The sequence below is a fragment of the Eretmochelys imbricata genome, chromosome 14 (assembly GCF_965152235.1).
Source record: "Eretmochelys imbricata isolate rEreImb1 chromosome 14, rEreImb1.hap1, whole genome shotgun sequence".
Lineage (NCBI taxonomy): Eukaryota > Metazoa > Chordata > Testudines > Cheloniidae > Eretmochelys > Eretmochelys imbricata.
The window spans coordinates 22,650,139-22,664,254 of NC_135585.1; the positions used below are offsets into that span (position 1 = coordinate 22,650,139).

The window sequence follows — 14,116 nt, forward strand, 5'->3', positions numbered from 1 at the left end:
ACAAGCGACACGGTTTAACCGGCACCAGGCAGCTGGAGGCAGAAATGTACAGAAGAGGCACCTGTGTGGGTGCGACAAGGTGGTACGCCTGACGCTGCCCCTTGCCTGTGTGACCTGGCCCCCGCCCCGCGACCCAGTGAAGCCCCCCGCGCCGGGGGGTTGTGTGATCTGCCCTCCCAGGGCAGGTGCAGCCCCCCCCCCCCCCCGCCGGGGGTATGCGACCAGCCTCCCACGCCTGGCTGCCTGAGGGGCAGGGCTTGTCTGATGCCGCCTCCTCTCGGGCAGGACCCGGATGTAGATCGCCTTCCTCTCCGTCCCGTTCTGAGTCCCTGCGCGCGCCGTAGTCAGCTGACCTAGCCCGGAAGCGCCCGGAGCCCGGCTCCGGACTCAGCAGCCCCGGCCGGCGGAAGAGCGGGGGCGGGCCGCGGCGCAGCGATGGCTCCGGACCCCTGGTGAGCGGGTGGAGGGCCGCGCCCCCTCCCCCCCGAGCCTTTGGTGTGCGACACCTGCGGCCCCCCCGCGAAGCGAGGCCAGGTCCCCAGCTCTGGGGAGAGACCCCCGGGGGGACAGCCCCCCATCTGCCCCCCCCCCCACCCCGACGGGCTCTGCGGGGCCTTACGGGGCAGGCCCGGATTTCCTGGGGGACCCCTCTCCTCCCATCCCCCTTCCTAGGCTTGGTGTCCGTGACACTGGCCTTGCCCCCGGGCTGCCGGAGCTAGCGCCCAGGCCGCGCTGCCGGCAGGGTCAGGGCGGGTTTTTTTGGAGGGGGCTGTATTATTGCAGGGGCCCGGTCCCAGAGCAGGACCCCCTGCGCTAGGTGCTGTACAAACCCAGAACAAATGCGCCCCACCGCCCAAAGAGCTGCCTATCCAAGTCGGGGCTGTTTGGTTAGTGCAGGCGTTCGCCATGGGAAGTGAACGGCTAGTCAGAATTAGGGTCACAGTGAACATTATACCTTTCCCCTTAGTCACATGGTGGGCCAGATTTTCAAAAGAACTCATCCTGTTGGAGGTAGGTTGGGGGCTGAGCTCTTCTGAAAACCGGGCCCATAATGCTCTTAAGGAAAATTGAAACTATTGGCCCTCCTAACAACCTCTCCCAAGCATTTAGGTCCATGGTGACGTTTACTTAATAGACTTGGATCCTGACTGATGCTTCTGTTCATAAACAAAAGCGTAGTGTAAAATACTGAAACAAATATACGGTCTTAGCATTGTTCAGTTGACTTGGTTGGATGGGTATCGTGTATATTTCTGTGGGTGATGAAAGGATAACAGCAGATATAAAAATTTGTTATAAATATATGTAATAGAACTTTGGAAGATTAAGTACAAATATCAGTTCATAATTCCTGTACAGCAGTTTCCTCTTTAAGCAACTTTACAAAAAAATAAAACCACTAAATACCTTGGTGCTGGGTGATAGGTAGGTAGCTATTATTCCCATTTTACTTTATTATAGGTAAAGCTCACAGCATTTCACTTTGCCTTACTTGCTTATTAGACTATCAGATAATGGTCTCTCTATATATGTGATTTCTATTTAAGTTGCTCTCTTTAGGAATCATAGTAGCAGCCGTGTTAGTCTGTATTTGCAAAAGTGAGCTGTAGCTCACGAAAGCTTATGCTCAGATAAATTGGTTAGTCTCTAAGGTGCCACAAGTACTCCTTTTCTTTTCTCTTTAGGAACTCTGTTTAGTTAAAATGTATGTACCTCGGTAGTCTTGGTTAATGAAGAATTAAGGGAGGATACTGTAATTAAAGCAAATCTACATAGGTTTATGGAAAATAGATCTTGTCAAACTAACTTGATACCTTTTTGAATGAGGTTTCAGGTTTGATCGATAAAGGTAATAGAGTTCTGTAAGGTATTTGACTAGGAATGGATTAAAAATTGGCTAACTGATAGGTCTCAAAATGTAACCGTAAATGGGGAATAATCAGCAAGTGGATCTGTTTCCAGAGGGGTCCCTCAGGGATCGGTTCTTGGCTCTACTCTAGTTAACATCTTTATCAATGACCGGGAAGAAAACATAAAGTCATCACTTATAAAGTTTGCAGATGGCACTGAAATCGTATGAGTGGTAAATAATGAAGAGGACAGGTCACTGATTCAGGACCACTTGAATCCCTTGGTAAACTGGGTGCAGGCAAAGAGTATATGTTTTAATACAGCTAAATGTATACACTAAGGAACAAAGAATGCGGGCTATACTTAGAGGATAGGGACTCAATCCTGGGAAGCAGGGACTCTGAAAAAGATTTGGGAATAGTCATGGTAATAAGCTGAACATGAGCTCCCAATGTGACACTGTAGCCAAATAGAGCTAATGGAATCCTGGGATGTATGAATAAGGGAATCTCAAGTAGGAGTAGAGAAGTTACTTTCCCTCTATATTTGGCACTGGTGCAACCACTGCTGGAGTACTGTGTCCTGTTCTGTGGCTAACAATTTAGGAAGGATGTTGATAAATCGGAGAGGGTTCAGAAAAGAGCCATGAGAATGGTTAAAGGATTAGAAAACATGCCTTATAGTGATAGACACAAGGAGCTCAGTCTAGTTAGGTTAACAAAGAGAAGGTTAACAAAGAGAAGGTGTGGCTTGATTGCAGTCTGTAAATATCTATGTGGGGAACAAATACTTAATGGGCTCTTCAATCTAGCAGAGATAAGTCTAACATGATCCATTGGCTGCAATTAGAAGCTAGACATTTTTAAATGAGGTTTACATTTTTGACAGTGAGTGTAATTAATCATTTGAACAATTTACCAAGGTTTGTGGTGTATTCTCTGTCACTGAGCATTTTTAAATCAAGACTGGATGTTTTTCTAAAATATATGCTGTAGGAATTATTTTGGGGAAATTCTATGACCAGTGTAACAAAGAATCTTTCATGATTACAGCCTTGGAATCTGTGAATCCGTTAATGAAAATTGAGTATTAAATATTTAATAGTGTGTGCTTCTTATAATTGTGCAGTAGGTACATGGCTATAACTTAGTTTACTTTTGCTTTTTTGGCACCCAAATTGCATCTATTTAGTCTCGTCTATTGGATTAGTCTTAAACTATTGATCAGTTACTTTTATAAACTTAGTATATTTAGATCAGCATGCAAATATATTGGTATTTACTAAATTTTATTATTGAACTTCTAGATATAACGGTACTGTGATGGGGTTCCTGGGGTGCAACCTGGTCTCATCAACCTGGGGTATCCCTCTTGTGCTGTGGTGCTGTTGTTAAGCCACATCAAACCTCTGGCAGGTACTGCATTTACACAGACCTCCATAGGCAGGGACACGTCCAGCTGAGTTACTTGAATGCTTTGCCAGCCGCTCATGAACCAATAACAGAGAGGCTCCAGCAAATTCCCCCCAGCTCTCTAGCCTTGCACCTCGAACTGTACCGTCTTGCTCTGGTCATAAGCCTGACAGTGTAAGTTCATTACTGAGTCCACCCATCCATCAATGTAGAGAGGACACACACTAGCATTTGTAAACTGAGCTGAGATTTCCCAAGCACTTCAACCAAAACACGCTATTTTAGGTAAAATATAAAACAGATTTATTAAGTTCAGAAAGATAGATTTTAAGTGAATATAAGTAACTAGCGTAAAGATCAAAGTTGTTTACTTAAGTTATAAAAATAAATTAAGTCTGAGTTCTGCAAACGAAACAGGATTTGAATCAAGCAGTGTCACACCCTGACAGATGGTACAAGCTGGTTACAGATCCTCAGATCCTGGGATTCTTTTTCCAGTCTGGGACCATCCTCCCCTGTTCAAAGTCTTTGTCTCCAGATACCTGTTGAGGTGGGGGTGAGATGGGAAGAGAGGTCCAGTGATGATGTCACTTCTCCTCTTTTATAGTTTCTTCCAGCTTGCTGGAAAGATCTATGCTTGTCACACGAGGGTTCGCCCCCATTGGTCAAGCAGTCTCCATTGTCTATGTGTTCTGTCTGAGAAGTCTTCTGGGATGGCCTCTGGGAAAGTTGGATTCCCTTTAATGGGCCATCAGCAGGTCTTGCTACTCCTTTGTTGTACCTAGAAGGCTGGTTGTGGGTGTTCCTAACCTCACAAAATATTTCAGTAACGCACTCGTAGCAAAACGTCATAACTTCCCATACAATGATAGCACATACAATCCAACAGGATATTAATGTTCAACAGATCAAGACTTTTAAAATGCTTCAGAAGGCATACTTTGTACAAAACATATAATTATATGACAATGGGGAATATGGGGATTCCACGGTGCCACTCTCAGGTACAGAGTGTCACAGGTGCATCTGAGTGGGTTTTTTTTTTTTTTTTTTTTCTTCAAATAAAAGGATTTAAATTGAAACACTTAAAAGATTTAGATGATGGAAAAATATAGTTGTCGATATATTATTCAAACAGTTCCTTCAGCTTATAGCTCCTTATGCACAAAAAGAATCCTGTGAAGTTCTGCACTGCAGAATTTTCATGGCAAAATATTTATTTTATTCTGTTTCTCTTTGTTTCCTGGGGAATCTAGGCAGTTGTACAGTAGAGGGTGTCAACAACTTAGGCAGTAGGATATTGAGAGTGATGGACTCATCCTTTCCTCTTTTTATGTTTAAAATGAATGATAATGCTTGTCACTTATAGCAACTTTAGCCATAGATTTCAAAATACATTACAAAAGAGAAAACATCACTATCCCCAGTTTATAGATGGGAAACTGAGGCACAGAGTGTACGTATACTGGCCAGTAGAAGACAATGAGTAAATGGCAGGGCTCAGGGTAGTCCAATGTCCTATTCACTAGAGCCAATTTCTGGCCTTCGTTGTACCACAAAACGTACTAAAGTCAGTGTGGCTGCCAGGGGCGATGGAGGACTAAATTTTGCTTACTTTACTTTTAAGGTACTTCTGTTTTCTAGCAGCAAAGAGATTTGGTGGAGTGGAAGGATGGTCTTGAGGCTAAAGCACAGGACTGAGTCTAGTGTTTTCAGTTTTGCCATGGATTTAAGGTGATTTTGGGCATATTCCTTCAACTCTGTACTTCTTTATTTCATAGGTTCATAGAATTCAGGGCAGAAGGGACCATTAGATCGTCTAGTCACACCATGTGGGGTATGGTAGGCCATTAAAAGTTACCTAGCTACCACTGTGTTGAGCCCAATAATTTGCATCCTTATCTGTACAGTAAGACAAGGGATACTTCACAGGTGGGAACAGGGGAGGTTTTGAAGCTAAATTTATGAATGTTTTCATAGTACTCGGAGCTCCTTGAATGAAAAGTGCAATACATGTGCAAAGTTTTAATATTAGTGATGGGCAAGAAAGAAATGCCATAAATCAGGAATTAGACTTTTGAAGTAAATTAGCTAATTACAGAGTTGCTCTGGGTACTTTCCAGTCATGATTAACCTTTTGAGGCGGGGCCTTCCCTCTTTACTTCTTTTTCAAGTTACGGCATGGAGCCCCCTGTGACGTTGCAGTCCATATGCTTTATAAAAATATGTTTATAAGTGTGAATATGATGTAACTGGAATATGCTTTATGCAAAAGGTCTCTTGTAAGGTATCATTACAAAGCTTATAATCTACTGAGTGTGTTCATAGATTCATACAAATAGGATCATTCTTGTATCTGAAACTAGGAATATGAAGTATGACTCTGAGGTCCTATTGTAATCATGCAAAGTGTGGGCCATTAATGGTAGTTTAGAATCTTGATGGCTCCCAGTGATTAGGACAATTGACTGTAAATGGCTTTGTTTACCTGCAAGCCTCCACTGTATTCATGTGGGCCATCCCTGGAAGAATGGAGGGGGTCTCCGAGGACATGTGAACATGTCACCTGATACTGGAATCCATCTTAAAGCTGGTGCTTTTCCATTTAGAAGGAGGGGTGGGAGCCCAGAGAGAGAGACAGAGGATTCCCGCCTTTGCCAAAGTTATAAAAGGGGGTGGAGCAGGACAAAGGGCGTCCCAGTCATGAGAGAGCCCCTGTTTTTCACCTAAGATGCCTGCTGGAACTAGGAACTGTACTGGGGAAAGGATTGAGCCCAGATTAGGAAGGAGTCTAGTCTGTGAAAGAAGATTATTGGAACATCTCTGAGGGTGAGATTTACCTGTAAACAGTTTCTTAATATATTAGGCTTAGACTTGTGTTTTCTGTTTTGTTTTGCTTGGTAACTTACTTTGTTCTGTCTGTTATTACTTGGAACCACTTAAATCCTACTTTTTATACTTAATAAAATCACTTTTGTTTATTGATAAACCCAGAGTAAGTGATTAATACCTGGGGGAGCAAACAGCTGTGCATATCTCTCTATCAGTGTTATAGAGGGTGGACAATTTATGAGTTTACCCTGTATACGCTTTATACAGAGTAAAACGGATTTATTTGGGGTTTGGATCCCATTGGGAAGTGGGTGTCTGGGTGCTGAAGATAGGTGACTTGCTGAGCAGTTTTTGGTTAAAGTCTGCAGCTTTGGGGACATGGTTCAGACCCTGGGTCTGTGCTGCAGCAGGCTAGCATGTCTGGCTCAACAAGGCAGGGTTCTGGAGTTCCAAGCTGGCAGGCAAAACGGGCTCAGAGGTAAATTCAGCACATTGGGTGACAATCCCAGGGGGTCTCTGAGACCAAACCTGTCAGACTGCCTTCATTTCATTATGCGATAATTGCCACACCCAAGATGCATCTTAGCTTGAAGGAATGAGGATACATATGTAAAAATTCTTAATGATCCCCTTCCCTATGGGACCATCCATAATCTTTTTAAAAAAAAAAAAAAAAATAGCCCTGACTCAGTGTGTTGCTGTGTTTTCTTAAATTAGAAGAGCTAACATTAATAGTTATTACTGTGATTCACTCCTAACTTAGCTTTTTAGCATTGTCATGGCAGGAATCGGTGACTCATACCATAAGGCTACTGGTCAGTGTATAATTTACTTTACATTATATTTTTGTAACTGTATCTTTGGGCTCAACAAAGGCTTATCTGCCTCAACAATGCAAACCAGCACTGTAAATATCAAACAAAATAACTAGCTGGGGGCTATCATTGACTTTCTTCTGTGTCAGCAACGGGTGTCTTTAATGATTGGAGGAAAGTGTGAAGGCTTTTTGCACCCCGTGAAACCAGTGTGTCCTCAGAGCTCTACAAAAAGAAAAAGAGGACTTGTGGCACCTTGGAGACTAACAAATTTATATGAGCATAAGCTTTCGTGAGCCACAGCTCACTTCATTGGATGCATTCAGAGTTCTGCAGTGGGAGCGCCCCCCCTCCCCACCCAGCTACCCTTGGAGACTTCAGCACTGCAGCTGGGATTGTGCTTCACTGTGTGGGTAGACCAGGGGCAGGCAAACTTTTTGGTCTGAGGGCCACATCAGGTTTTCAAAATTGTGTGGAGGGCCTATTAGGGGAGACTGTGCCTCCCCAAACAGCCAGGTTTGCCCCGACCCCATCCAAACCCCCTGGGACTCCTACCACATCCACCACTCCCTGTCCTCTGCTGCCCCATCCAACCCCTCCTCTCATTCCTGACTGCCCCCTGGGACCCCTGCCCCCATTCAACTCCCCTGCCCTCTATCCAACGCCCCCTGCCCCCTTAGTGCGCTGCCTGGAGCACTGGTGGCTGGCGGTTCTACAGCTGAGCCGCCTGGCTGGAGCCAGCCACGCCACTGGCAGCACAGAGACCGGGTCAGGCCGGGCTCTGCAGCTGCGCTGCCCTAGGAGCTCCCAGCCCCATCACCCAGAGCATTGCGCCGGCTGTGCGGTGAGCTGAGGCTGCGGGGGAGGGGGAACAGCAGGGGAGGGGCTGGGGGCGAGCCTCCTGGGCCAGGAGCTCAGGGGCCGGGCAGGAGGGTCCCGCGGGCTGTAGTTTGCCCACCTCTGGAGTAGACAGATGTGTTAGTGTGCTAAAATCATGTGGCTGTGGCGGAACAGGCTGTAGCTAGGGCGAGCCACCCAAATATGTACCCGGGGGTTGAGTGTGATTGTACTTGAATGACTAGCCTGAGCCGCTGTAGCCACAGAACTAACTTTAGTGCACCAGCTGGAGCAAAGCTAGCATAGGTCTGTCTACCGGTAATGGGAAATGCTCCCAGCCATAGGCTCTGACTCTGTGGGTGCTCTGGAGCTCAAGCACCCATGGAAAAAAATAGGGGGTGCTCAGCACCCACCAGCCACAGTGGTTCCGGCCCAGTGGCTAGCCGCTGCAGCTGTTCTGCAGGACCCAGAGCTGGCTGCTGTTCGGCTGGCGGGAGGCGCTTGCGGGAGGTGGAGAGGAGTGAGTGGTGGGCTCGCGGGAGGGGCCTTGGCAAGAGGTGGAGTGGGGGAGGGGGCGGAGCAGGGATGGGAAGAGGCAGACTGAGGGTGGGGGCTCGCGGGAGGAGCAGGGGCAGGGCCTTGGGGCGTAACGGGGGTGGAGCACCCACAAGGGGAAAAATAGCGAGTGCCCGTGCTGTCAGTGTTAGACTTACAGCGTCTGTGTTTTCCAAGGGTATGAGATGCGCCGCCTTGATGCATGGCTCACCCAGTGCTTGCACCTTTCCCCTCTCTGTAAAATTTCCATGACAATGAAAGAGGCTTCAGTCTGCTTTGTTTTTTGTAAATTAGGTGTAGGCCTGATTCTCCTCACAAGCTACCACTGTGGCCCTTGGTTGAGCAAAGTTTTCATGTCCCTGTGATTAGCCAACCTCACATTACTGAATCTGTATAGCACAGCATCCTGACACTGTTCATTTAAATCCCTTGCTGAGACTTTAACATGCACGGATTCAGTGCTGTCCTGTCCTCACTGGGATGGGTGCATTAGAAATCCCTGAGGGGATGGGTGTTCGGTGTCCCTGCAATAGGGTGGTTGCTTTTAGTAATTTGATGAACTAACTCTCTGAGGCTTGTGGCAGTGGGGTGTTTCCCACTGTATCTTGGGATCTCTAGTGATTCTAACTGCCTGCAATGACACTTTCTATCCAGCAGGTTATGCTAGGTTGTCTGGAAGCGCTCCTACTATTAAGTTGGCTTTGATTTTTAAGACAGACCTGTTTCTTGCATCTGCTTTTCGTTTGGCTTTGTCATAGTTTTTCAGGGGCTTTTTTGTGGCAGACACTCTAGACACTTGATTAACAAAGGAGAGACTAAAACCAAGATCCTTGGCACAGAGGTGACTGGAGGAGACTTTTCTTAACTGTCTGAAATCTTTCTGTTTATAGGTTGTTGATGTACGATTCCACCTGTCACATTGCGCAAGAGATTGCTGAAAAAATTCAGGAACGTAACCGATGTCAAAGAAATGGTGAAAATTCAACGAAGGTACCATATCTTCATGAAAGATCTAACGTTAAACATCTCTTTTGTCTTAGGTTTTGTATTTAATTATAACAAACTCTAATACAGTGGTAAAGTTGAGAAACACACATTCGGGAAACTCCAAATTTAGGTTTCTATGATGGCTCCTCCGTTTCTTGTTGTCTTCAAATCAAGACTGGATATCTTTCTGGAAGAGATGTTTTAATGAAACTCACATTATTTGACTTAATGCAGGGATAACTAGGTGAAAGTCTCTTGCCTATGTTGTACAGGAGATTGGACTAGACCTTAAAATCCATTAATCTAATGCAACATTTCATGCCCTGTGTGGTTTTTTTTATGGTATGTCGTTAACATACGGTACGTTTACTAACTAAGGTTTACATAAGGAAAACAGGAACAGAGCTTTTGAATAAACTAACTTTTTGAATGTCCTGAAATTTTATGCTTGACTTCTCCAACTTCAGCCTTTTGGTGAATGCTAGTTTTCTTGCACTTAATGCCACTGGTTTATTTTACAAAAATAAGAACTGAAGTTCTTAGTCATGCATGTCCAATATTTTGAATTGCTCTAGGTTGTTGTCAGTCAAAAGAGATCTACTACACATTAAGAAAACATGCTCCTCCCGCAACCCCACCTCCAAGCCCTTGGATAAGGGTGCCAGGAAAACTGCATTAGAATGTATGCTATTCACTTGCCAGCTTCCTGAATTTGAAGTATAGAGCAGATTTTCAGGCTTGGGTTGTTTCTTCCTCATTTGGGGCTATAAACAGCCGAATATGACGTTTCTCGATTCAGTCATTTTTGAGTTGTGCAAGTCCAAAAATATCAGAAGAGCAGAGTTTTAAATGTTTGACCTGCATGAAAAGGAGACTTCAGTGCTTAACCTGTTACTGTTCGATTCTCCACTTTTGTATTAATTCAGGAGGAAAATCATAGACTACTCTCTTTGGAGTTAAACTTAAAATCATAGGCCTGATCCTCCAAAGACACATGCACATGCCTAGCTTTACATACTCTGACTTCCCCCTTGACAATGTAAAATTGAGCATGTGCATAAATCTTTATGGGATCGGGCCTTATATTAATGTATTTTGCATTTTGCATTTTAAAAAACTAAAGCTAATCTAAATTCATTGTCAGGGCATATAGCCTGCAGTGTGTCACTTTGATTAGACAATGAATTGAGATTAGCTTTAGTTTTTTAAAATGGAAAAATAACAATTAACTTAGTTCTGTTCTGATGCTCCATTACTAAGCTTGTGGGCTTCATACTCAAAGGGGAGCTAGAAGTGGGGTATGAAGCATCAGTAGTTAAAGCAAAAGGGCATGTGGTAGAAGAACAATAGTCTAATTGTGAATTTTGTACGTGGTTTGTATGGCATTGGGATTCCAAAGCCTGTAGGCAGTTCTTTATAATCTGGGTTTGGAGTAACACAGTAGACTGTCCCTTGGAGTGTCCTGGAAATGAAATTTTGGGGCTTTATTGAATTAAGAGACTTTTACCAAAATAGCTGCTTTTTACAATGATCTATTATAATGATCTTGAAGGCATAAGAACGGCCATACTGGGTCAGACCAATGGTCCGTGTAGCCCAGTGTCCTGTCTTCTGACAGTGGCCAATGCCAGGCATTCCAGAGGGAGTGAACAGAACTGGTAATCATCAAATGATCCATCCCCTGTCACCCATTCCCAAAGTACAGTCACTTGGCCTCCTGGCTGAATGGGGGAGGGGGAGAAACAACCCCCAAACAAAAATCTCTCATAAGAACAACAAAGAATCTTAGGCTACACTACAGCTTAAGTCAATATAATTTACGTTGCTCTGGGGTGTGAATAAGCCACCCCACCGAGCGACGTAAGTTACACCGAGCTAAGCACTGGTGTGGACAGCGCTATGTCCATGGGAGAGCTCTCCCATCTCTCGCTCTCTACCACTTGTTGGGGGTGAATTAACTAAGTTGACGGGAGAGCTCTCTCCTTTTGGCTTAGGCTCTCTCCTGAATCAGTGCAGCTGCACTGCTGTAAGCTCTCTAGTGTAAGCTGCTGAAGAACTGTTCAGTCACTGCTGGCATAATCCCCTGGGGCTAGTGAAGCATTGTGCCCACAGTCGGTCCTGCAGTGCTTTGGCTTCCACCACTTCCCAGTCTTCAGAACTTCACTATTCTTCACCTTCATTTCCGTAAACTCTCAGAAATCTTATCCCAGAGTTCAACCTGAAAGTGGCTCCAGACTGTGACACGTTCCCGAGCCCAGGCAGCTAACAGGATAACGTCAGAACAATCCTTGCTGAGTTTTTATGCAGCTTTTTCCTAAATGAGTTGTTACAATAAATATCTCCCTCAGACATCTCAGCTCTCATTCACGAGGGACAGCCCTCATTTTAGATACTAATTTACCCCCTTAGCCTAGTGTTCTCGTTGAATTGTTTCTTGGTCAATATCCATAATTGTAATGAAATGAATCCAGTTTCAGACAGACAATAGAAAGCACTCTCCTTTGTTAGTCATTAGCCTGGTTCACATTGGGCTCAGAAGTTCATTAGCCCTGTCACATCCTTGTGCATATAGTTTCCATAGTTTTGCGCAGTTACTCTTTTCTAGGAACAGTGCTAACTTAATTGTGCTAGAGATTTCTTCCTAGATCCATTTTACCATTGTTTTAAACAAGATTGTAGAATTTCCCATCCCTGCCCCTCAGGGAAACTACCAGAATCCTACTAGTTACAACTGTATTGCAAGGTAACACGGTTTTAAATCCAGTGTGGACAGTATTGTTTTGCCCTGTTTAAGCCTTTGTAGATCCAGTCATGTTTTAACTGCGAACAGAACAGAAGAGCTACATGTATGCTTAGGATTGAATTGATAACTAGGCCCCAGTTTATTCAAGTGTTTGGAATCACAATTGCCATTACCTGTCCCCTTTGTAGTCAGTCTCAGCAAAGAGGTTCTCAGTTTCTTAATTTGGGAAGGTACGTAAGCATGTGTCTAACTCTAAGCGTGTGCTTCATCCCATTGAAGTCAGTAAGATTATTCTCAAGTTTAGGATTATTCATGTGTTTAAGCATCCTCCTGAATCCTGGCTTAAATGAAGTAGGGAGATTGATTTTGGCCTCTGCCCCGAGTGGTTGTTCTCTAGGTCAGTGGGTCTCAACCTACTGACCACTGTGGGCCGCATATGAAGCTCTCTGTGTTGTTATATGGGCTGCATCCACACAATAGATCTACTACCTGTGTGGCCCTGAGGGTGTCAGATGGGCTGCAACTGTGTGCTGATTAGGCCTTGGGTTGAGAACCACTGCTCCAGGTCCCGGCTGAGGTATATTATTTGCTAGAGACCAAGGCAGGATGGAGAGGGAAGCATGAGTATGAAGTTCACAGTGCTGCCTGCTCTTGTAGCTGTTCTGAACATAGTCCGGTAGGGGTCTCGAACAGAACCAAGCAATTCCAACACCCCCCTCCCCTCCACCCAAAAAAAAAATGCTATAATGATCTTTTCCCCAAATTGCAGAAGCGTTTAAATTGTGCAGCCACATTCACTCTTGAAGTGCAGGCAAAGCAAAAACTGTTACTTGTTTAGTTCATCAGTATTTATACGGGCCAAAGTTCTCGGATTTGCATCATCTCATTCGCTGTGATGTCTGGCTTAAAAAAAAAGTGTGTGTGGGGGGGGCTGCATCAGTGTTGTCTAATGGCTCTCTTGTATTGTAAGCTTTGTAGCCTGTGTATTATCAAAACATTACACAGCCGGTTAAAATGCTTTTGTGAAGAAATTTTTCCATGTTTTGTGTTTTAATGGAGTAAAAGGAATTTGCTCTCAGAACAGTTAGAGACAAGTATTGGCAGTGTTTGATTCCACTGTAAACAAACATCCAGCAATGAAATATTTGTTATGATAACAAGAACTCACGTTGAGAAACACATGGCTGATCAATCATACTTGCTGTGGCTAGTAAATGTTTTAATAGAGATGTCTTTGTATGGTATTTGTGTGGTACAAGCTGTCAACAAGATCCTGGTTTTTATGGTGTTTTGTGACTAGTGTGATGTGACCTCCCACACTAAGGAAAAAAAAAAAAAAAAGCCCTGTGTTTATAATTGAATAGAAATGGAGTATAAAAGCTAAGGTTTAAAAAGGCTGTAGGGTGAGGCTTTCACAAATGCTCAAGCATTGGTTAACCCTAGTCACGCTGAAGTCAACGGTCAAACTCCCATTGCTTTCAGTGGGAGCAAAGTGAGGCCAGCATGCAGTCTTACCTTGTAGGGCTTTTTCGCTGGTGGGGGAGGGAATCCCTCTTGATGGATGGTGGTGTTTACTTACCTTTCATTATACTGACATGACGTTCTTCCCAATCCCCCCTGTACTCTGGCAAGGTAGGCTGGATAAAGTTAATGCAGCATTTCCCAGAGAGAAAGGTGCGGGAGATGTATCCATGAGAAGGCCTTTAACAACACCTGGCAGGGTTGTGGGGGCTTGCAATTGTGTTTATTGTCCTGAAGGGTCACTCAGCTTTGAAAAGTGGGGGAAATCTTGCTTAAATGACTGCCTGGCTGTTTTTCAGTGGCACAACTATTATGCAAATCTCTCCTCTGGCTACTTACCCTCTGAACTGGCTAATCACATGCTCACTTCAAATATGGCTGCCTCAACATCTGACCCACTCTACCATCTTCATACCTGGGAGGGGTACAAGTCTCAAAGGGGTTTCAGGCTCCTGAGTCTAACTTTCAGTGAGGCACTTCTGGAAACTCCACCAATCACCTCTGTGCTGATATCAAGTACACTACGTTACAAGAATCCCCAGTAATGGGGAAGTGAAGGTTGG

The 14,116-nt window shown here is 44.6% G+C and overlaps 1 protein-coding gene across 2 annotated transcripts in view; it reads left to right on the forward strand.

The window, feature by feature from the left end:
- The first annotated feature begins 318 nt into the window (after positions 1 to 318).
- Positions 319 to 14,116, forward strand: part of STX8 (syntaxin 8) — a 178,866-nt gene continuing 165,068 nt past the window's right edge. Inside the window, exons 1-2 of one of the 2 annotated variants that reach the window (XM_077833967.1) lie at positions 319 to 452; positions 9,193 to 9,292. In XM_077833967.1, coding sequence (XP_077690093.1) covers positions 436 to 452; positions 9,193 to 9,292 — 117 coding nt within the window. In that variant the 5' untranslated portion in view covers positions 319 to 435. Of the gene's footprint in view, positions 453 to 7,607; positions 7,755 to 9,192; positions 9,293 to 14,116 lie in introns of those variants that run through there. The other variant, XM_077833968.1, reaches the window with a different exon arrangement.